The following is a 20,501-nucleotide window of genomic DNA, read 5'->3' as shown; positions in this document are numbered from 1 at the left end:
TGTGAATTTTTTTCCTATTTGGCCTCATTGTGTCAATGCTTTGTAGAGTTGGTTATCCCTAGCATCTCCACAGCGAACTACCATGTTTCACCATGGAGATGGCCATGGGAAGTATTTCTTTGTAGGCTAAATGCAAATATACACATACTGTATATACTCTTGTATATATTTTTTAAAGATTTAAAACCCATGCATCTTTTACCTTTTGCTTCAATTATTCCATTTTGTGTTTTTATATAATCCCAGAAAAATACATTTGTGATTAAAATAATACCAGTTCAAGTAGGCAAACTCAGAAAATAACTGAAATATCTCATACAAAGATGGTGTATCTGTTTTAGTCCTTATGAGTTTAAAAATCAACCATCTTCTAACTGGGTGAGTTTTCCATATTTTTGTCATTTTGGTCAAATGGGCTTCTATACCCATAGCTTATAAAAACACAGCTTGTTTCAATTGATGTAAGTTTATTTAAATTGCACATGCTGAGAGGGAGCAATTTAATCTGGGGTTGTGAAGAGGTTAGACACCTAAACCCATCTGGCAATGGGAAAAATATTTGCATTGCAGTGTATTAAATTACCTAGATTTCATAGCTGAAAGCAAGGTAAATAATATACAATTTCTTTTATTTAGGAGCCAATAAGCAAATATAGTACATCGTCTTTTCACCCACTACTAAGCCTACCAATTTCTACATTTATTCGACCACAGAACTGTTTTGTTTTTTTTTTTTTCTTAACCACTAATGTAAATGCATACCACTGGGTCATGTTTGGTTACTCTAAATATTGCAAAGAAAACGTATTTCTAATCCCTTCTGCAAACACTGGCACATTCCTTTTGCTAAAAATAAAACTGGACAATTTACTGTCTGAAAGAAGGGAAACATACTAAAACTCATAAAGAGAAAATGTATTGAAATTTAATACAAAAACACTACAATCCTAAGAGGACTCATATTAGTTTCTTCAAATATGAGTTTTGTGTTCTGAGGAAGCCTCTGTCTTGCTGTTAGTCAAGAAGAGGATGCTCAGGGTTGTCCATGATCTTCATTCTCTGAGAAACCTTCTTTTCACCATCATCTCCAGATCTCCCAGAACAGGACCAACTTTCTTTATCTGTTTGTTTGAACTTTTTAAAGTCCCTGGCTCTGATGCTGCCACCCCGGCAGATTATGACAGACAAGATTGTATTCTCCACAGCAGATTTAAAAAAGATATGTGGCATATTGCTGCAAACCCTGAAGGACCACAAAATAAAGTCTGCTCTCTCCCATTTTGTAGACGCCTTCATCCTTTCATCTGTATGTTAACACTGAAGTATTTTTCTGCCTCCGCCACCTCCAGATCCTCTCTATAGAAAGTGTTTGACCTGACCCTGTTTCTTCTGAAATCTAGAATCTTGTTTTGTTCGCATCCAAGATAAGATGATTGTTGCCACACCATGCCACAAAGAGGTCCGCTAACTCTCTGTCTTCAGCTTCGTGACCATCTCTGATGCACCTGACGACTCCAGAGTCAGCAGACTCTTTCTGAAGATGACAGGACTCTCGACATAAAGTGCAAGCTTGGTGTAGAGTGAAAAGAAATGGTAAGAGTACAGTCCTTTGTGATGCTCTGCACATTTTGGCATGTTGTAACCACGAAGTTCAATGTATTTTATTGGATTGTATGTGATAGCCTAAAACAAAGTAGTGCATAGTCACCTGGAAGCCGTTATTGTGGCAGTAGCAGTATTATGCTGTGGGGATTGTCTGCAGAAAGGACAGAGAAGTTGGTTAGAGTTGATGGAAGATAAATGGACCCACATATGGGGCAGTCATGGGAGAAAAACAGTTGGAAGCTTAAAAGTCTTGAGGCTGGGATGGAGATTTGCCAGCAGGAATATGATCCTAAGGATGCAGCCAGACAGGGGAGTGGATTAGATCGAAGTACATTAATGAATATCCTGAAAGTCCAAATTAAATGACGAATATGTGGCAAAACCTGAAAATTTAGTTTCACAGATGCTCTTTTGCTGCCAGTGAAAGATGGTGCTACAAAGTGCACACCACAATTTTCACATTTTTGATGGTAAAAACTGTTGAAAACCACTTTCCGTCCGCTTCACCATCATGAACTGTTCTGCATTGGTCCGTCACATGAATTCTAAATAAAACCCAAATATGAAAAAGTTAAAGGGGTGTTAATATTTATGCAAGGCACTGAACATTTGAGAGAACTTTTGAGCCCAGTATCTGGTGAAAGTGATGTCATTGTTTTCCCTCATACAGTATACACTCAATTTGTGGTTCACGGTTTAATGTGACTCATTAAGACTTGACTGAAACTGTCACCAAATTACCAAATAGTTTGCATTTGGGTAAAATTAGGAAAGAACAGAAGTCTGGAAAGTTTAGGGTTTGCCTTTAGATTTAGCTACTTATGCCTTCTGAGTATAAGAACAAGCATGTCCTTTAAATGTTTATGACCAGTTTATTTAGGAGTCAATAAAGCCTTCTCTGTACCTTTTTTTATATGTTCCTCCCTTGGTAGCCTTTGACCACTGGGTGTCATCCAAGCAATAAAATTGCCAGAGGAACATGAGGTTCTGTGAGCTGCATGACTCACAGCTGGGCTTGTGTGAGGACCTTGGCCTGGGTAATGGTTGTGTAATGAGTTAGGCATGAAATCTCGCAGAGAAGCCCACCCCGTTATTATTTAGTCATGTGAGGTGTCTGCATGGAAACAGCTGGAAAATCCGAACAACACAAGTAGAAATGTAAGGAGGATAATTTGATTTAAAGTATTTGGACCGAGGGGAGCAGAGAGGCTCCTAAAGCAAGGCTTTCCCTCCTCCCCATAAACACACCTCCCCTCAGTAAAATGTATGGAAGCACTGCGGCACACTGCGTGTATTTTGCGGGCTGCATGGCTGCCTGGCTCAGCGTTCAAAGGCAGAGCGGAAGATAGGAGGAGGGGAATGAATACAGCAGGAGAGTAGGAGGAGGAGGGAGGGAGGACAGTTTCCTTTCTGTAACACACACGCTACAGGAACACACCGCCGGGAAAAAAACGGGGAGAGGGAAGAAAATAATAACCAAGAGAGGGAGAAGGAAACACCGCAGCCCCTCCGTCCGTTTATCCGTCCCTCCGTTTGTGCGTCCGTCCTTTTGGTTGTTTTTTTTCCCCCACTTTAAGCCAGAGAAAGCTTTTTTTCCCCCCCTCTTGCGGACTAACATGGACAAGAGCTCATGAGGAGGGCTGACTTTCAGTGAACCACTTCTCTGTGGCTGATAGGGAGGAAAAAGGCGACGGGGAAGACATGTTGAGGGGCTCTTCGTCTTGAGGTTGCGGTAGGCTGTTGTCGGTGTTCCGCTCTCTAAACACTCGGCTCCGGTAAGAGGAGAGGAGGAGGAGGAGGCTTAAAAGACGGGGCAAACGAAAACTGAGCTCAGCAGTCAGTTGGTGTGTTTAATTGGTTTTGTTATGGTCTGAAATAAGGCAGGCCTCTAAGGCAGCCCCGCAGTAAATAAATACACGGACAGCAGAGGGGCTACCTGCTTAGCTTCAAATTAAAGCTGCTTTTATTTTACAGGGACATTTTCATATTTGCTGAGAGTAAAAACAAAGCTGGCTATTAGATATTTGCTAATTTTTTTTTCTTACAGACGTCAACTCTTTAGGGGGGTTGTAGAAAGGCCCAACTTAGAAAAAAACAAAAAAAAAAAAACTTGTCCTATTAAGACGTTTATTATCCTCCACCGTCAGGCTCAAGGCACGGAGGTGCAGAAAATTAAGTAGGCGGTCTTAGCCTCGGTTTATTTCGGGTAAAAAAGGAACAAAAGAAGATTTTTTTAAATGTTAATGTCGACCGACGTTGCATCCATCATGCTGCCTGTGTCCCGGGCTCTCATAGACCGGGACAGGGAGCTGGAGACCATGGCCGGGGTTCACGCCAACCCGTCCGGTGCTCCAGGAGCCGTGCGAGGCATGAAGCGCGGAGACCCGGAGCCCGACGGACAGACGGCGGCCGCTCTGGTGGACTCCACTGGGGCTGAGTGCAAGCGCCCCAGAATCGACGGCTCAGGAGGGATCGGCGAGATTGGACAGGTGAGGACAATTGGCGATTCATATTTTAAGAACAGTAAGACTGATTTTATTCAACATGTTTATCCAAGTGATGGTTGTTGTTGGAGCTGCAGCAGAAGGCCCTGCATGCACTGTGCTGCTTCCATTACCAGCTGGGAGGGAAATACCACCACGTTTCACAGCTACACATGCCTTGAGTTGACTTTTAATACGAAGCAGGAGTTGTAACAATGTAACGCATTTCTCCATCAGGCTGCTTCTCAGGCATCCTGTTATAACTTTTCAAAATCATCTGGTTGATAAATATCCTTAAAGCACAACTCCGGGTGGACAATGTAAACAAACCGAGCCTTTAATTATGTGGCCAGTGTAGGGTTAGCGGTATGAACTAGAGATGCACATATCAGCATTTTCCTCAGCCAGTACCGGTTTCTGATTCCCTTCAGATTGTTCTATAAATATTTTGTAAAACATTTTTTCAAAGCTAAGGGTGAAAAGTGCTGCATGTCCTTTTATAGAGACATTTAGAGTCTAAAACATAATATAAAGTTTATACTTATTTATGCATCAAAGTATGTCTCTAACCTTTATCTGATTTATACTAAGCAATAAAAAAGTAAATGACAATAGAGCTGTCTTGGCCTCAGTGCACCAAAAATGGCCGTATCTTGTTTTTAAAAGAGCATCACCGAAGGGCAGAGGGATGTGCGGGATATCATTAGAGTGAATTATGTAGGCTGAAGTACTCCACTGGAAGACAGACAGCAATTTCTCCACCACTGAAAGAGCCAGTAATGGAGGTGAAGTGGCCTGTTTGCTCCTGTTTGGGAAAACTAAATGGCTTGCTTCAGATCGCCGTCCTGTCTAGTGAGTGCTGACAGGCAGTGCCTGCTGTAATGCACTTACACATGTGATTGGGGGATTGTATGTATGTGTGTGTTGGGTGAGGGGGGGTCGGATCAATCGCATTCGGGCTCTAAAACGTATCGAACTGCCTGGCTGGACAGTCTGGAAATGAGAGTGGGAAAGGTACCCTCTCCCCTTCTCACCCCCCTCAAAGGCAGTCTCTGTTGGTTCTGCAGGAGCAGATTTGCACTATCAATGGCAGTAAAGAGGCTTTGTTTCCAGCTTATGGGATCGCTGTGGATACTGGAGGGATCAAAGATTCTTATTTAAATAATCTTTAAATAAGAATAAAAAAAAGAACAAAGTGGATGCCCAGATATTTGTAGCGGGTAGTAAATGAAGATTAATATTATTTGTTTGGAGCTTCTCAAATTGGCTGCCACCAGTATGATCAATTAGTACAATAATTTTTCAATCAGAATTGATAAAATAGTTTTGAGCCTTTCAGCTGAAAAAAGTACATTATAATGTCATCACTGTGAAATGTGATGGTTGTCGGTGTATTACTTCTGACAGGTTATAAATTAAATATTAATTTGTTTAGAGGATCAGAAAATTAATTTAGAATGAAGATGGAGAGCAATAAACAGCTGCAAATTTAGACTCCAACAGTTAATTTAAGCTTGACTTTGAAAGAAATTCCTTAATAGACATATTATCATCTCCTTGTTTACATTTATTATTGTTAAAGCTTATTGTGTTTAAAAAAAACTGAAGACGGAGCCTCAAACCTTCTCATATTTTGTAACAAATCTGCAAACTTCAAGGTGTTTGACAGACCAACTCAAAGTAGTACATAATTATGAACTAGATAGAAAATTACACATGATTTTCAAATGATTTTACAAATCTGTGAAGAGTCGCATCGTTTTGTTTTCAGCCAATCTTTTCAGAACTACCTTTTCCTGCAAGTTTTTCAGGGTATGTATTTTTTTTGGTTTGACTTTACTGAACATAGTGTAATAAAAGAATAAACAAACAAAATAAATTTAAAACAAAAAGCAAAACAAACGATATGTATATCTGCTTTGCACGTGGAGAGCTTGTTTGCCTTTATGAAAAAGCTTGAGCTCAGTTTATCTGTTTTTTTTTCTTAGTCTTGCCTCAGATTCTTTGTTGAGTTTCTTCCTGGATTGGTCTGTATTTAGTGTCATCTTCCAGCATGATGCTGCCACCCTCACGCTTCACCAGGGGGATGATTCGTTCAGGGCAGGAACATATGTATTGTTTTGTATATGGACCAACAAGAAAAACACAGTTCTGCTGTTAATGGTTTCTACCTGAGCTTCAGATATTTGCAGCTCCTCCAGAGTTACAATTTCCTTCTCCGCTTCATTTCTGAATAATTATCTCCCTTCCCAGCCTGTCAGTTTAGGTAGATGGGCATGTTTTACTAAATTAGTAGTTGTGCTAATTTCTGTCTGTTTTTTGATTGATTGATTTGGGTTTTATTTTATATCTCAACCTGTTTTAGACAGGTTGAGAATATAACCTGTCTAAAATCGTCCCATTCCTTTCTCTTAACAGTGCCTTGTTCACTAGTGTTGGTTGAACTGGATTATTCACTAGGTGTTAGAGTACAGGGGCTTAAATAAAAATATATTCCACACTTTTCAATAAAAAAAAGCCCCACCAAATAACCTTTTCTTTCCACTCTGAAATGACGTGCCACTTTGTGGTGGTCTTGTCACATAAAAAAGCTAAATAAAAACATTGAAATGTGTTGTTCTTACTGGAAAAAAGTGGTTTACTTGAACTTTTTCCGTTTACTTTCATAAGGTACTGTATTTATTTTCCTCCAAACTGGTGATGACATAAATATTCTAGAGTCAAACTTTGCTAAATGACCTTAAGTTTTCCGACTTTTGCAAACTTGTTTCCAAGAAAGCCGTATGAAAGTGCAGAGAAATGTCTGTTAAGCTAATCTGCAGGGATGGAAAATATTACAGCTGCCCCAGCTCTCAGAAGCAACAGAGTCCCCCCCTTACTTAATCCTTTCCATTCTTCATGCAAAGCAAAAAAAGAAGAAGAAAAACCTTTATTGCTGACATTACGGCAAGATTTTTTTTTTTTTATGGCAAGATTTTAACTTTAACCTGAATGTAAAGGCAGCACATTTGGGTGTGGTTGAGTAGTGAGTAATATGTTAATGCCACCACTGAGATTTTTACCCACTCGGTCATTGTTACTGTTTTTTTTTTTTTTCTTTTTTTCTTGGTGTGATGTCATCAATGTGCAGGGGTGGAAATGCTCTGTCAAATCATATCTGCAGAGTTTTAGCTAAGCAACAAAGCATTGCTAAATCAGTGCAGCATGAAGGAGGTGACTGAATGTTCAGCTAATGCGGCCAAATTAACGGCTGGGGGTCTAACAGGAGTTTGAGCTGTTCTTTAAAACCAAGGGTTTGGATTTTATATTGGTGTCTGGCTCACTGCTGCTGACTTCACAACATATAATCAGTCTACTTTATATTCATGCGCTGCGCTGGGGGAAGTCCTGTTTTTATTTTCAGGGTGGCAGGGGATTTATAACACCTCTCATCTTCAGCTCAAGCCAGATCATTGAAAATGTTGAGAGGAGATTGTCGGCTTCGATATCCGTCTGGCCTGCCGTAGAGTGCTTGGTGTTATGCTGTCGCTCTGTGTAGGAATTGGGGCTCTCTCGATCCTAATAAGGACTTGCCTGGAGTGGCAGCCCAGAGGACAAATGACTAGACCAGAACAGTAATGTATGTGGTTCAGCCATTCATGCTTTTATCTTAGCCACAGCACGAAAACATCAGTAAGAAAAATGTCCTCATCCACCAGATTGAAAACCTTTTTTATTTTTCAGGGCTGCTATAAATTTCTGGGGAAAACCTTTGGACTGATTTGCATTTCTGAGGTAGCAGCAGTGTTTTGGGATGCGCCTCTGCTGAGGAGCCGATGTGCTTAAAGTGTAGTTATCATCCCATATGAACTGCAGCTGAGTGATGTGTTGCTCCTGCTGTGTTTCTGGTGCATAGCAGTATAATAAGACGTCCTTATTTGAAAATAAGAAAGCAGCCATAGCTTTTTTCTAAGAATTAAGGTTCTGTTCTTCTTGAGCCTTTTTCGTCCACATTTGAAGATAATCCCAGTATATCATATAGAGTAAAAAACAAAAAAAAGTACTAATCTGTAATTATTTGAAAAGATTATGTTAACCTGAAACACCCAGCTAAGTTGATAGTAGTGATGACAAATCAATTTTCTGGTGCATTTAATTTTTGTACTTAAATACATTCACTTTTTCTTTCCCAATTTGCATTAATGCATTTTGTTTATTTTAGGTAAAATCAGGGGTGGGTGTAATAATACACCTAGCTCAGAAAACAAGATTTTATCACATTCTTTCAAAATCTGCTTTCAGTAACAAAAAAAGAGTCTCAGGGGGTCATAATACCACCACAGGATTTAACATTAAACCATGCATGCAACAGTTTAACAAGACAAAATGTCATTTTTGAATAAAAGCAGTTAAATGATTGCAGGTTGCATACAGTTTCCTTTTTTTGACAGATTTTTCTTTTCTTGTCTCTCTCTATATATATCACTTTTTCTTTGAAAACATTTGCCTTCTTTAGTCATTTTCTTCCAAGTTTTTCTATTTTAAGATTTCAAATTGCCTGTAAAAATGGCTGTTTTCAAAAACCTTTCCACCTGCAACAACATAGAAGGTATGAATCTGGTGCTAAGTTTGTTACCCAGCGTACGGAGAGTAATGCTTTGTCATATTTAACCATGAACAACATGGAAGAGTTGAAGAGCTGCTTCCATTTTGTTTTTCAAAATAGGAGCCACAAAGTGCTCACATTCATATATGGGGCTCCTAATAATAGCTTCCACTTGTTTTAACAGACAGTATACCAACTAGATAGCAATTTGCAAGACCGAGTTCACTTTTATGAGAAGTATCACAGCTTTTTGTTGTCTCGAGAGACAAGATCTTGTCAGGGCCTTAGAAGCCATTCTCACTTTTCTCTCTCTCCTTTGGTCTGATAACCTTCTTGCTTCATCATAGTCAATAATTTTCCATCTGCAATGCAGTCTCTACCTTTACTCACATGATATTGCTCCACTCTAGCTGTCAATGTTGAGGCTGAGGGTCTGCACTATGAATATGAGATTCTCACAATATAACCTTGATTAAAAATATGATGTTACCACTAGCATTTTTAATGAATAATCCATAAATATATAATTTGACGTTCTTTTTATTTTAAAAAAAGTCAGTTTTTCTACCACTGCAAGAAATAATATAAATTTTTTATTATAGTTATATTATTTATCATATTGATACTTGGACTTAAAAATACAAGATAAACCCCCAATAACTGTTGCTGTGGATATAGTAAAACTATGTTTTTTAGTCAGGTTGTTCAGTTAGCTGCTTGGCAGACTGTTGGCTTGTAACTTGCTTATTGTAGTTTTCAAAAAAGTGTTATCTCAAGAAGACTGTTGTTGTTTTTCTCTTTTAGTTTTCACACCACAATTATTAATATTTTTCCAACCACAAATCATTTCAAACAACCTAACTTTACTGTGTTCTAAACAAGAGTAAATCATTCAGTTTGTCAGTTCTGGCATCTCATTCAGACCTCAAACCATTGGAACAGTAAGAAACATTATGGCTGGGAGCTGTTTTTTAGGAGCTACGTTTGGCCCCTTATTGTCAGTGAGAGGAATTCTTTATGCTTCAACATACCGAGATTCTTAGGACAATTTCATGCTCCCACCTTTGTAGGAACAGCTAGGTGATGGCTCCCTCTTGTTCCAACATGACTGTGCAGCTTGGAACAAAGCAAGATGCATAAATATTTACATTAGAAATTTTGGTGTGGAAGAATGGCTGTTTCCCGACCTAAACTGACAGAAGACCATTCGAGTGAATTGGAGCAGAGGGTATGAATCAGACTATCTTGTCCAACATCAGTGTATATCCTCAGAAATGCACTCCTGGAAGAATTGTCAAAAATTCCCAGGAACACTTTCCTAAACCTTATGAAATACCTTCAGAGAAGGGTTGAAAATGTTATCAGTGCAAAGGCTTAGTCGATGTCATATTTAACCCTATGGATTAAGAATGGGATGTCACTCAAGTTCATATGTGTTTGAGGGTAGATTAGCAAATACTTTTGACAATACAATGTTTACCTGATCTGCTCCATGCCAAGTCTGCAACTTTAAAAACTGTTTGTTTATGAAAAAGACTGCTAACAGAAATCTGTTTTTCTACAGAAATTTGAGCCTAATGGAAGAGAAACATATCTGTAATACAGACTTTTCTTGAAGCTGATATCAACACTACATAATCCTGGATGTATCTGCTGTAGTTTCTGCAAGTTAGCTGAAACATAATACACAAAGAAAAAGAAACGGAAAGAAAACTGTTGTGCTAAGTTACCTGCTCCAGTCAGCAATTAGACATTATTGAAGTTGCACACCAGGAGGCTGACGGGTTAAAGCCAGTGTGATACCCAATCCAAGACTTTTCTAACAATTTTATCAGCACATTTATCAAAATCCCACTAAAGTGTCAGCGCAGAGCACTGGCCGCAGTATTTTCCATATACAGCCACTGACGTTATTCCCAGAAGCCACATTTCAGTTTCTACTTTCACTTAAATGATGTTGCAGTGAGGCAGAGCAAATAATTATGTGCAATTATCATGAGCAGTAAACAACAACAAGCAAATGTTGATTCTGTTTTATCAGATCAGAAGTAATTTATTGGGGGAAAAATAAATTCTGTATTTTCTTTCTCTATTTAAGATCAGTGCAATGAACCGTGGTGTTCGCTGTGTAGCACGTGATTTGGCAGCTGATGCTGCTGTGATTATCTTGATTCCCGAAGTGTCAAGCTAGCTTCCAAGATCCACTTTGACTTCAGCCAACATCCCCTTGAGGAAGCACGTGTAGTTTTACTGTGAAAAGTCGAAGGAATGTGAGGTGTATTAAGGGAAAACAAACTTCAGATCGCTGGGCTGGCTGTCTGGAGGGTTAGCACATACGTGCTGTGGAAACAGTACATTCACATCCTCCTGAGTATATGTGGTCTCCTGCATTGCAACAAGGAAAGCTAACTCTGAGGGTAATGAAAAGTGGTTCCTCCTCAGAAAAGCAGCTGACCCAGGGCACAATCATAATAGACATGGGTCCTGTGACCAGATTTACCATCAAGCACCTGCTGTGACCTGCAGTGGTTGCTGGAGCACTGGGGTTGATGTGTTCAATAGATTGTACAGCCATTTCTCCTCCTCCCCCGTCTCCTGAAGACAATCAGTTGTCTTCATGTCATTTTCTTATTTTCTCTTGATTCACTGCAGCTTTCCCTGCCTCCACACCCTCTCCTAAAAACTGGAAATGCACCTTGAAAATGCTTGATGACAGGTACAGAATGATTTTTTGCTTTGTCTCAAGACTGACTGATTTTCTGCCGGTCAGAAACTCATATCTGATACTTATCAGTGCATTCACACCACCCCTGTTTAGTCTGATTTAATCCAACTCTAATTCATTTGCCTAGAAAGTCCAGTTTGTTTGTGGAGGTGTAAATTTGCAATCAAACTCTGATTCGGACCAGGACAGCCAATGCGGGTCCACCTAAAAACCTAGGTCTCATTTCAGCTGAAGTGAGCTCTAGCATAGTTTGAATGCATATGTGGATGCAAGTGGATTAGAGACTGCTCCAAATGTAGGAAGCGGACTATAGTGTAGGACATTCTGGGTAAATACAACCTAAACAAATGCGAGAGGCTTAAAAGACCAAAGAGAAAACCAACAATTGCTAAAACCTGATGCTCACTCCATTTTTGTTTACATTTTGCAAAGAAGGAGATTGCACTCATGTCTTCTGAGGTTTTTGCGTCGTTGCTTTCAGTGATATCACTGTGGTAGTGATTCACCCTACCACAAGTGAGAGGGTGAGCTCGTTTCTCAATTAATGGGGCTTGTTTGACACAATGCAGTTGAAAAGCGAACTGGACCAGCTGAAAATGTGCACTTTTGGTCCCAATCAAACCAAGTCTCTGGGCTATCAGGCGTGAAAACAACCTTAGTGTGTCGCACTGAGAAAATACCAAAGTTGGATATTTCCAACATAGGTAAAGTGTTTTGAAAATAAGTCATAAAAAGCATAAAAAAACAATTTTAATGAAGAAGCTAGTTGCGACTATAAGCTGTCTGTCGTTCATTCAGGCTGATGGAGAGCGAGAGAGAGCAAGACTTTCAGCAGGAAACTTAATGAAGGAGAGCAAAGTTTACAAATATTTTAGGCTTTTGAGTTTTTAGTCTGTCAATATGGAAATATACTTGATTTGTAAATGTTGGCAGCATTTTGAAAATCTGATTTAAGGTTGGGCTCTACATCCTCGAGGAATGCACAGACACAGCCTTTTCAAAAGGCTAGACTTGTTAGCTGCACTTGTCACTAATGCCAGAGGCTAAAGACATCATTACGCAATCATTGTTTTTTTAAGTTTTCTCTCCCCCACACACTGTGTAACATAGCCTCTGCTACTGATACAAATAGTTAAGAGGCTTGGAAAAATGTAATGCTGTTTTTACAGTTCTTGCCAAAAAAAAAAAAAAAAAAAGCAAAATTGGCTAACTTTAAAAAGCTTGACAACACCAGGAATTGGCTACAAAACTCTAATCGGTGCAAAAATAACCCAGTCACCACCTCCCAGGCAGGAATCGTCCGTGCTTCGTTTTGTTGCCAGCAGAATTCAAATAATCAAGCATGACTGCATGACATACACAGTTGTTTTGTTTCTCATATGCAGTGTAAGTAAGTGTGGCGTGGAGCGTGAGAGTGAGACTCACTCATGTTGTGCTTCTTCCACACAGACCCCCCTCCCTCCTTCATCTAAGCTCTCTCGGGTCCTTAAGGAAATTAAGCACATGACTCCGCTCATGTATGAGTCATTGTCTTTGCTCCTTCAATCTTTTTTTTTCCTGTCCATTTTCCGTTATATCGCCGGCTCCATATTCAGTGTCTCGCACATATGAGTTCCAGATGTTTCCAGATGTGTGTTTTCACCCAGCACCCCCCTCTACCTCCACGCAGCGTGCAGCTCCATAAATCTTTTCTTTTTTCCTTTTCGTCTCCTCTCCGGGTGTTGTTTTGCTCCTCCATACCTGCAGTGTGTTGCATTCGGAGTTTGCCCTCGTTGCAAAAGACGGTTTATACTTTATTCATGTTATTCAAGCCTCTAAGAGGTGATTCATTATTTAGAGCTTCTACCTCCCAAAGCCAGATCACTAAGTACATTTTTGGCTCCGAGATAGACTCGCACAAGCTGTATTTTTCAATCACGAAGGCGCTTCCTGCTCCCTCTTCCTCCGCTCCTTCCTCTTCCTCGTTTCTGCCTCTTACATTTGGATACATTGTGCTCAGTTTTAGTGAAATGGCCTCATGGGGTCCAGAGTGAGATGGCTCCAGTATTAATCAGGCAACTCAAGCTGCGATGTACGCAGAGCAAAGTGCCCCCCCCACCCCTCCTCCACCCTGGGGGACAGAGCAGACGAGGGGACATTGGTTCCACATGAAAGGAAAATCAGAGGAGGATGGACTGAGAGAAGAGGGAGGAGCGGAGATGTTTTGTAATCTCCTAATATGAAGTCAGAGACAGGAGAATCTGTTTTCCGAGTGTGCTATAATTGCTGTGATAAGTCTTCTTTTTAATGAAATACATTTACATAATAGCTGGAACAACAACATTATGAGTCTGCATAAAGTTGGTCCCAAGATATATTAAGAAGCACGGAGACTTATGAGATTCTCATGCTATAGTTTCAATTCAGTTTAGAGCAATTTAGAGCAGATGCCATACGTAGGTTCTTTGCACAGAGGGCAACCTTGAGCAACATGATGATACTAAACACAAAATTATAAACAAACCTATTTAACATGATCCAGTTGCTTTCTTAAATATGGAGAATGCATAGTTATTCCCTTTGCTGCTAAAATAATGTAACACATTCGTAATTGAGTTTATGATAATGCTTTGATAATTATTTTGACAGTCTTAAAAATAGAATAAATATCCACTTTATTCAGTTGTGTTTTTCTTATACACTTGCATATTGTGCCATTTTGGCATCCTAGTCTTCATATAAAAAACATAAGAAACTGATTTAAGCAAGTTAATTGGTTGGGCTTGTCAGGAGAGCCTGCTGGCAGCTGCTGAACATGCAAAGCACTCATGACTGGCCAAATATAGTTTTTAAACAGCATTATTAGGAATGATGGATTGCGCTGTTATAGTTTCCTCAATAAGATTCTGTCTTTTTAGCTTTACTGGTAGCTTTTCAGATTGTTATATTTTCTTTCTTATAAAGATAAGTGCAGTAGTCGTATTTTAGTCTTGTACTACCAGTTGCTCTGGCTCTTTTTTGGCATCTCATGATGCTTTTGCAGTAGTAATGTGGAAAATTTTACTTGTTTTAAAACAACATCTAGAAAAATAATAAATGTTAAACCTTGATATCATTAACTGGCCCATGCTATACCTGCAGTAGATAGCTGTCTTGGCATCTTCACTAAGAGAAATTCCAGGTTAGTTGGTCCTAAAGGATGAAGCGTATGGCCAGTCTAGTAAAGGTTGAAACTAATGGACTTTTTCTGCCTTGAAACAATTTCAATCCTAAAAATGTCATAGTGGTTTCTGTAAATACTATTTTAAACTGCCATCACATTTGTAGTTTTGTTTACATGCACAAAATTCCTTGTATTTGGATTAAATAATAGAAAATATATTGTTTATATGGGCAAAAGTTAATTAAATTCAATCATGGATAAGTATGGATCATGGTTTACATGTACCAGTATTTATTTTGAATAGAAGCACCTATATACGTAGAGTTGTAAAATGTTCCTAAAAATACAGAAAAAGTTGCACTTCTGTCTGTGCTGAATATAAAAACATATGCTGTAGATTCATAGTAGGTTCATTCTGAGCATCCATAATGGATCCCAGATTTTAATAATAGTTGAGACATTACTGCACCCCTTAATTAAGCTACAGGCTACGATACATATGTTTTTGGTCTTCCTGCATTACAGGATTACAGAGCAGAAGAAAATAAATATCCATCAAAGTTTGGACCATAACAAACCAGTTTTAAAACAATTTTGCTTCCCTGATACAGAGTCTTGCCTTCCACCGAAGACGGACATACATCACATTAACATAGGACACCTATCTCAAGTCAGTTAGACAGACAAGTAAATCAGAAGAAGTCAATTTGAAGGTCCATAGATCAGCATTGTCAAATGTCGCTGACATTGAGATGTTTGGACTATCTGTTAGCATTAGCTTCCTGGCCCAGCAAGTTTGGAATGGTACGATGTCAAGAGAGTCATCATCATCTTCTGCCAATAAGGGATTAACGGCTTACAACTGACCTTACGAAAATCCTGAACTACATTACATCTAATGTAATTCAGATGTCCAAATGGAAGTAGAGTTGGATGAAATTTCAACATGTAGGTACGAAATGGGGGTGCGAGTTGGCAAAGGGATGAATTGGCCCGGAATGACTTTCTTTGCTTCTTCCTCCAGACGTTTGATGTAGCAAGTTTTGCTCCGTGCAGCCAGAACATTTAAAGGAACTTGTTAGAGGTTGCATAAGGGTTATGATGGCATTCCACACCAGTGGGCTTCACGCTCGCCGACACTCCTGACCTATTTATGATTTTAAGAGCCGCGCCAACACTCGTCCTTTCTTCTCCTGCCTTTCATCCGCCGCTCGCATGAGCTCCCTCGCCCCCGTTATCACGTCTTTACAAGCAGACAAAAGGATTCGCCGGGTGGAAAACTGGAGAGGAGGCTGACTGAGGAGATTGCAGGAGTGTGTCACCAGTGGAGTTAATTTGATTGGGGGGGTCACACAAATGCCTTCTAACTGTAAAGTCAGATAGAGAGACACGACAAGAGATGAAACTGCTTCCCCGAGTGATGAAAATACAAAGTGTCTGTTTGCCTTTGAAATTACAGGCCATGTTTACAACAAAAAAAAATCCGCTCCTCTCTTTCAGAACAACGATCCTTTGACCCTCGGCTACCATGGATACCCATCTCACAGTCAGGTAAGAGCACCTGTAAAAGTGTTGGTATTATGTTAGTTGCATAATAAGCCACATTCCTGCAGCCTGCGTACAGCACTAACATGGCTCGGTGTTGTTCTGTAAGCCACAAGGTGGGGGTGTAGATTTCACTTTAATGGTTGTGTAGAGGAAGATGTGCCTCCACAACCATCACTCATCTATTCCTATCCTCCACCTACTTTCCTCTCTGTCCTCGATGATAGTAATCATCTTTCAGGCTCACAGGACACATTTCTTTCATCTTTAGGCCTCTAAACACATGCGGATTCTTGTTGTTCTGCCCACAAATATAGAATAAAAAATTATAATTTCTAAAAGAAAAACAAGCCGTATCACATGTTTTTTGTGTGGATTTCTGTGTGTAAGTATACAATCTGTTTGTATTAGTTGGCTGATTGTGTTATTAGACTGCTCAGTTTACGTGGTTAATCCTTAGATCATCCTGTGTTCATCCACTCATCCTCTCAGCCTCTGCTCGTAATCCCTCTCATCCCTCGCTCTCTGCGATGCTCAGCAACCTCTGGCTGCTTTATCGGCTCTTTATCTGTCTTAGGTCTTCACTCATGCGCTTTTATTTGCCGCAGTCCAAGTCGTCGTCCCCCCCCCCAGTACAGCTAAGTAGATTCTGTGTATGCCTGGGAGTCAATTAGATGGATTTTATTTCATTGGAAAATGATGAGGCTTTGAATCATTTCCTTCTAAATGATGTTTCAAGGCTACTCATAAAGTTTTTCTGCTTTGTGTTGAGCAATTTCTTTCTGGGATGTTGAGATGTCAGTCAGGGCTTTCTCCTGGGGCTTGGAGGTGTGAACTGGTCAGGGGAGGCGGGGCAGGGAGGAAGAAAACAATGCCGGCCAGCGGAGGTTTCCACAACACTGAGGTGCTAAACTGTCAACAGGAGTGTGAGAATGATGCGATCAAAGGCTCCTGAAAGGAAGAGCCTGGAGAGTTGATGGAGCTGTGTCTGTGTGAAGGGAGAAACAACTCATTAATAGGCAGAGAGAGCTGAAATGAATCCTTCAGGGATAGAAATTAGGTAGTTATGTTTTTAGTGTAAAGCTAGGATGGGCAGAGCTGAGAGGTACTGTTAAAGAAATATGAATATCTTATAAGTATCTTAGAAAGCCTGGAAGCTGACATTTTATGCCAAAATAACACAAAAATCTCTGAATATTCGTCTTCCTTTTTAAAGTCTCAAATTCAAGGTCTTCAAACACTGCCAGAGCTCTAATCGTTATGTAAGACCGTTAGGCACGACTGCAGTTATTTATAGCAGCCAAAATAAATTAAGGGAAGGCTCTATTATAAAACGTATTATTAAATAAAATAAACTTCAAGAGAAACACTGCTGTGTCGGCTGAAAAACTTTTCCATATTAAAATCTGCTCCTTTTTCCTGATAAAACTCATCGTATCAAGCTAAAACAAATATGCCTTTAAAAATATGTCTTATTGAAAAATAAGGAGCCAGTCACAGTGTTTTTAACCAGAATGGACGTGATACATCCTCTACAATTAATATTCTAAAGGCCTATGTACCCAATGTACATAATTTTCTTTAGGTGCTCAAATAAGTATTGTTTTTAATCTATTTCAAGAGCAAATACAAGTTTTACTAGTTTAAAGTTGACTTGTTAAACATCCTGTTTTAACGTTTAGCATGCTTAGCATAACCAGCTGTAAATATCAGTCTTCGTATTGTCAGAGATCCCACCGCAAAGAAGGAGAAAAAAATCACATCTGGGTGTGAAAATGAAAGCAGCCTTTTAAAATCCAGAGTTAAAAGCAGCAGCCTGACATGTGACTTCATATTTAAATTTCTCACCTATACTGAAAATGGATAGCTCTTGAGTCTTCCTTTCAATGACCATTTCCACACGAGAGGGATGTGGTTTGCATCACCTGTTACTGTTTTAGTATATGACTCCGTTCACCAGCTGTTTTTGTGTATTTTCATAACAGTTTCTTCCTAAAATGTGTTTATGGTGATCTTTTTTATACTGTTTAGCCTTTGGTCTTAGTCACCAACTTCCTCAGCGCAAGTTGAACAAAAACAGAGGTTGAACCAAAATGGAGAGAAAACGTAAGACATCCCAGTTGTCTCTCTAATTCTCAGCCCACAAAGTCATAAGTAGGTTGCACCAAGTAGGCTGTTGTATCATTGTGTTACAAAGCTGTAAATCCACAGAGGTACACCACAAACGGTTTTAATAACCTGTTTGTTTTTGTTGTATAAAAATCACTTTCCTTGTGGATTAGAGGTGCAAACCCAGAATATCTCTGCTTAAGAAAAACTATCCAATATGGACAGGGCCTCAATACTTTGATTTACTTTTAGCAGAACACAAATGTTTTTCACCACAGTGCAACGTCACCAGCCCAATGATGGCAGTACTAAAAGCATAAGTATATTTATGAAGTCCCAGCACTGTTGAAGCCCTGCTAGCTGTTGACGTTAGCCTGTATTTTGTGATACTGTACACAAAAAAACTCCATTGGCTACCTGACAAATGCACTTAATGGGGAGGAATTATAATTTTAGGTTTTTATAAAGTACGTTTTTAGCTGTTTCAACTGATTTTAACTTTATAAACATTATGAAACTAAACATGTTTATGTATGTTGATGTATGTTTATGTATGTATGTTGCTATAATTAGCACACACTGAACGGCTTTGTCACTGTATTCTAACGTACAAAAACTATTGATGCACCAATGACAGTGTAGTAGTTGATGTGTTACTGTCTTTTTTCTGCAAAGCTTTGGACCTGACAGTAACATTCAGAATATTTCTTTCTAAACTCCTGCTGTGTGAATTCATTCATTATTTACATTATGTGGAGGGGAGACATCCAACTGTGTGTATGAGAGAAAGTGCTGTTGTTGTAAAACTAGCTTTCACCTATCCCTGTTAACCCTTAGGGATTGAATGTTTACTGATCAGAAAAAGGTCAGATTTTTGAGTTGCGGCTGTTATTTCTCACTGTGCATCTTCATATATTATTCAAAAGGATGTGCATACACTTAGAAATGTGCCATTTTGTAACATCTTAGAGGTTTAGTAGCCCTTTAACTGTCTGTTTGGTGATTTGAGTTGATGGCATTTGTTCTGAAGCAGTGTCTCCTGAACGTTGCTCAAAACGTAAATCTCGTGTGCAGTTGGCAGTGTGTTTTCCTAACAAGGTGCATGTCTGAGAAGGAATAGAGGGAAGAAAAGGGAAAGTCTTGTCTTTCTCTCCCAGTGGTGCCAGCAGCCCCAGTTAACTCACCTACATGGAGAAAGAGAACAGAGGAAGAGAGAGAAAGAGGAGGGGAGGACTGCGACATGAGAAGGAAGCAGAGGGGAGGGGAAAGTTTGCAGGTGTGACAGAAGCAGGGAAGTAGGAGGGGGGAGGAGGCGTCAGGCTTTCTGGGTGAGAGAGGAGCAGAGGAGGAGGACTGGAGAAGAGACAGAAGAGATGAGCAGGCAAGGGCACAGCAGCGAAAAGGAAGGCTGGGGGTAGAAGGAAAGCAAGGAGCGAGTGGGAGAGGCAAAGAAGAGAAAAGAGTGAGTGGGAGACGACAGAAGCGGAAAGAGAGGGGGAATACAGAAGAAGGCACGCGAAGGAGAGTGACAGGGACAGAGGCCAGCAGAGGAGGTAGAGGAGGAGGAGGGGGATTGGCAGGGCAGACGGAGCGAGCGGGGGCAGAGAGAGGGAGATTTTGAATCTGTGAGACAGACGAGAGACGGAGCTGGTGAGGTGACACAGAGGGAGAGAAGGCGAGGCAGCGCGAGAAGAGGAAAGGAGCGAGGAGCGGCGACAGTTGGAGTTGTTGCACAGTATACGATGATGGGACTGTACTATCCTAACGTGTTGTCGGTGAGTGTTTGTCTCCGTACCTCTCCGCCGCTGCAGTACGAGAAACGGCACCAGAACACCGGGCACCGTCACTGAGCATTAAGTGCTAATTAACTACTAACAGACGAGGACTCTACCTGACCCGTTACCGTGGTCCACGCAGGAGATGCCAGACTCCTGTTAGGACTCGGCCGACAAACAGAGAAACTATTGTAGTGGATGACAGCGAGATTGTAACGGCCGCAATCATGATTCGCCACGGCGAGACGCACGAGTGGTAATGCATTATTGTTACCGCCGTTGTTGTGGCATCTGTTCTCCTGCTCAGAGCTAGAAGTGTGCATGCAATCTGAAGAGCTGCCGCTGCCAGAAACTGTGCTCGGCAATGTATTATGTATGCTCAGAGGAATCCATGTGAGCGCGCCGCTTGCTGCGTTAGATCGTACAGCTGGATGGAGCAGTTTAGCTACACGCAAAGTCTTTAGGCATTTTTTCGAGCAAAAAAAGTGGAAATAAAGGAGCTTTGGGGAGGTGGAAAGGTTGGTAAAAAGTC

At 40.2% G+C, this 20,501-nt stretch overlaps 1 protein-coding gene across 7 annotated transcripts in view; it reads left to right on the top strand.

The window, feature by feature from the left end:
• The first annotated feature begins 2,998 nt into the window (after positions 1–2,998).
• Positions 2,999–20,501, top strand: part of rbfox2 (RNA binding fox-1 homolog 2) — a 50,208-nt gene continuing 32,705 nt past the window's right edge. For 5 of the 7 annotated variants that reach the window (XR_003595384.1, XM_028016483.1, XM_028016482.1 and 2 more), the window contains exons 1-2: positions 2,999–4,094; positions 16,041–16,091. Coding sequence is in view for 6 of the 7 variants with exons in the window: in XM_028016483.1 (XP_027872284.1) it covers positions 3,843–4,094; positions 16,041–16,091 (303 nt within the window). In the remaining variant the exon portion in view is untranslated. Of the gene's footprint in view, positions 4,095–16,040; positions 16,092–19,535; positions 19,970–20,501 lie in introns of those variants that run through there. The other 2 variants (XM_028016484.1, XM_028016488.1) reach the window with 2 other exon arrangements.

Source organism: Xiphophorus couchianus, chromosome 5, assembly GCF_001444195.1.
Source record: "Xiphophorus couchianus chromosome 5, X_couchianus-1.0, whole genome shotgun sequence".
Taxonomy (NCBI): Eukaryota; Metazoa; Chordata; class Actinopteri; order Cyprinodontiformes; family Poeciliidae; genus Xiphophorus; species Xiphophorus couchianus.
This window is presented reverse-complemented; position numbering and strand designations above follow the sequence as displayed.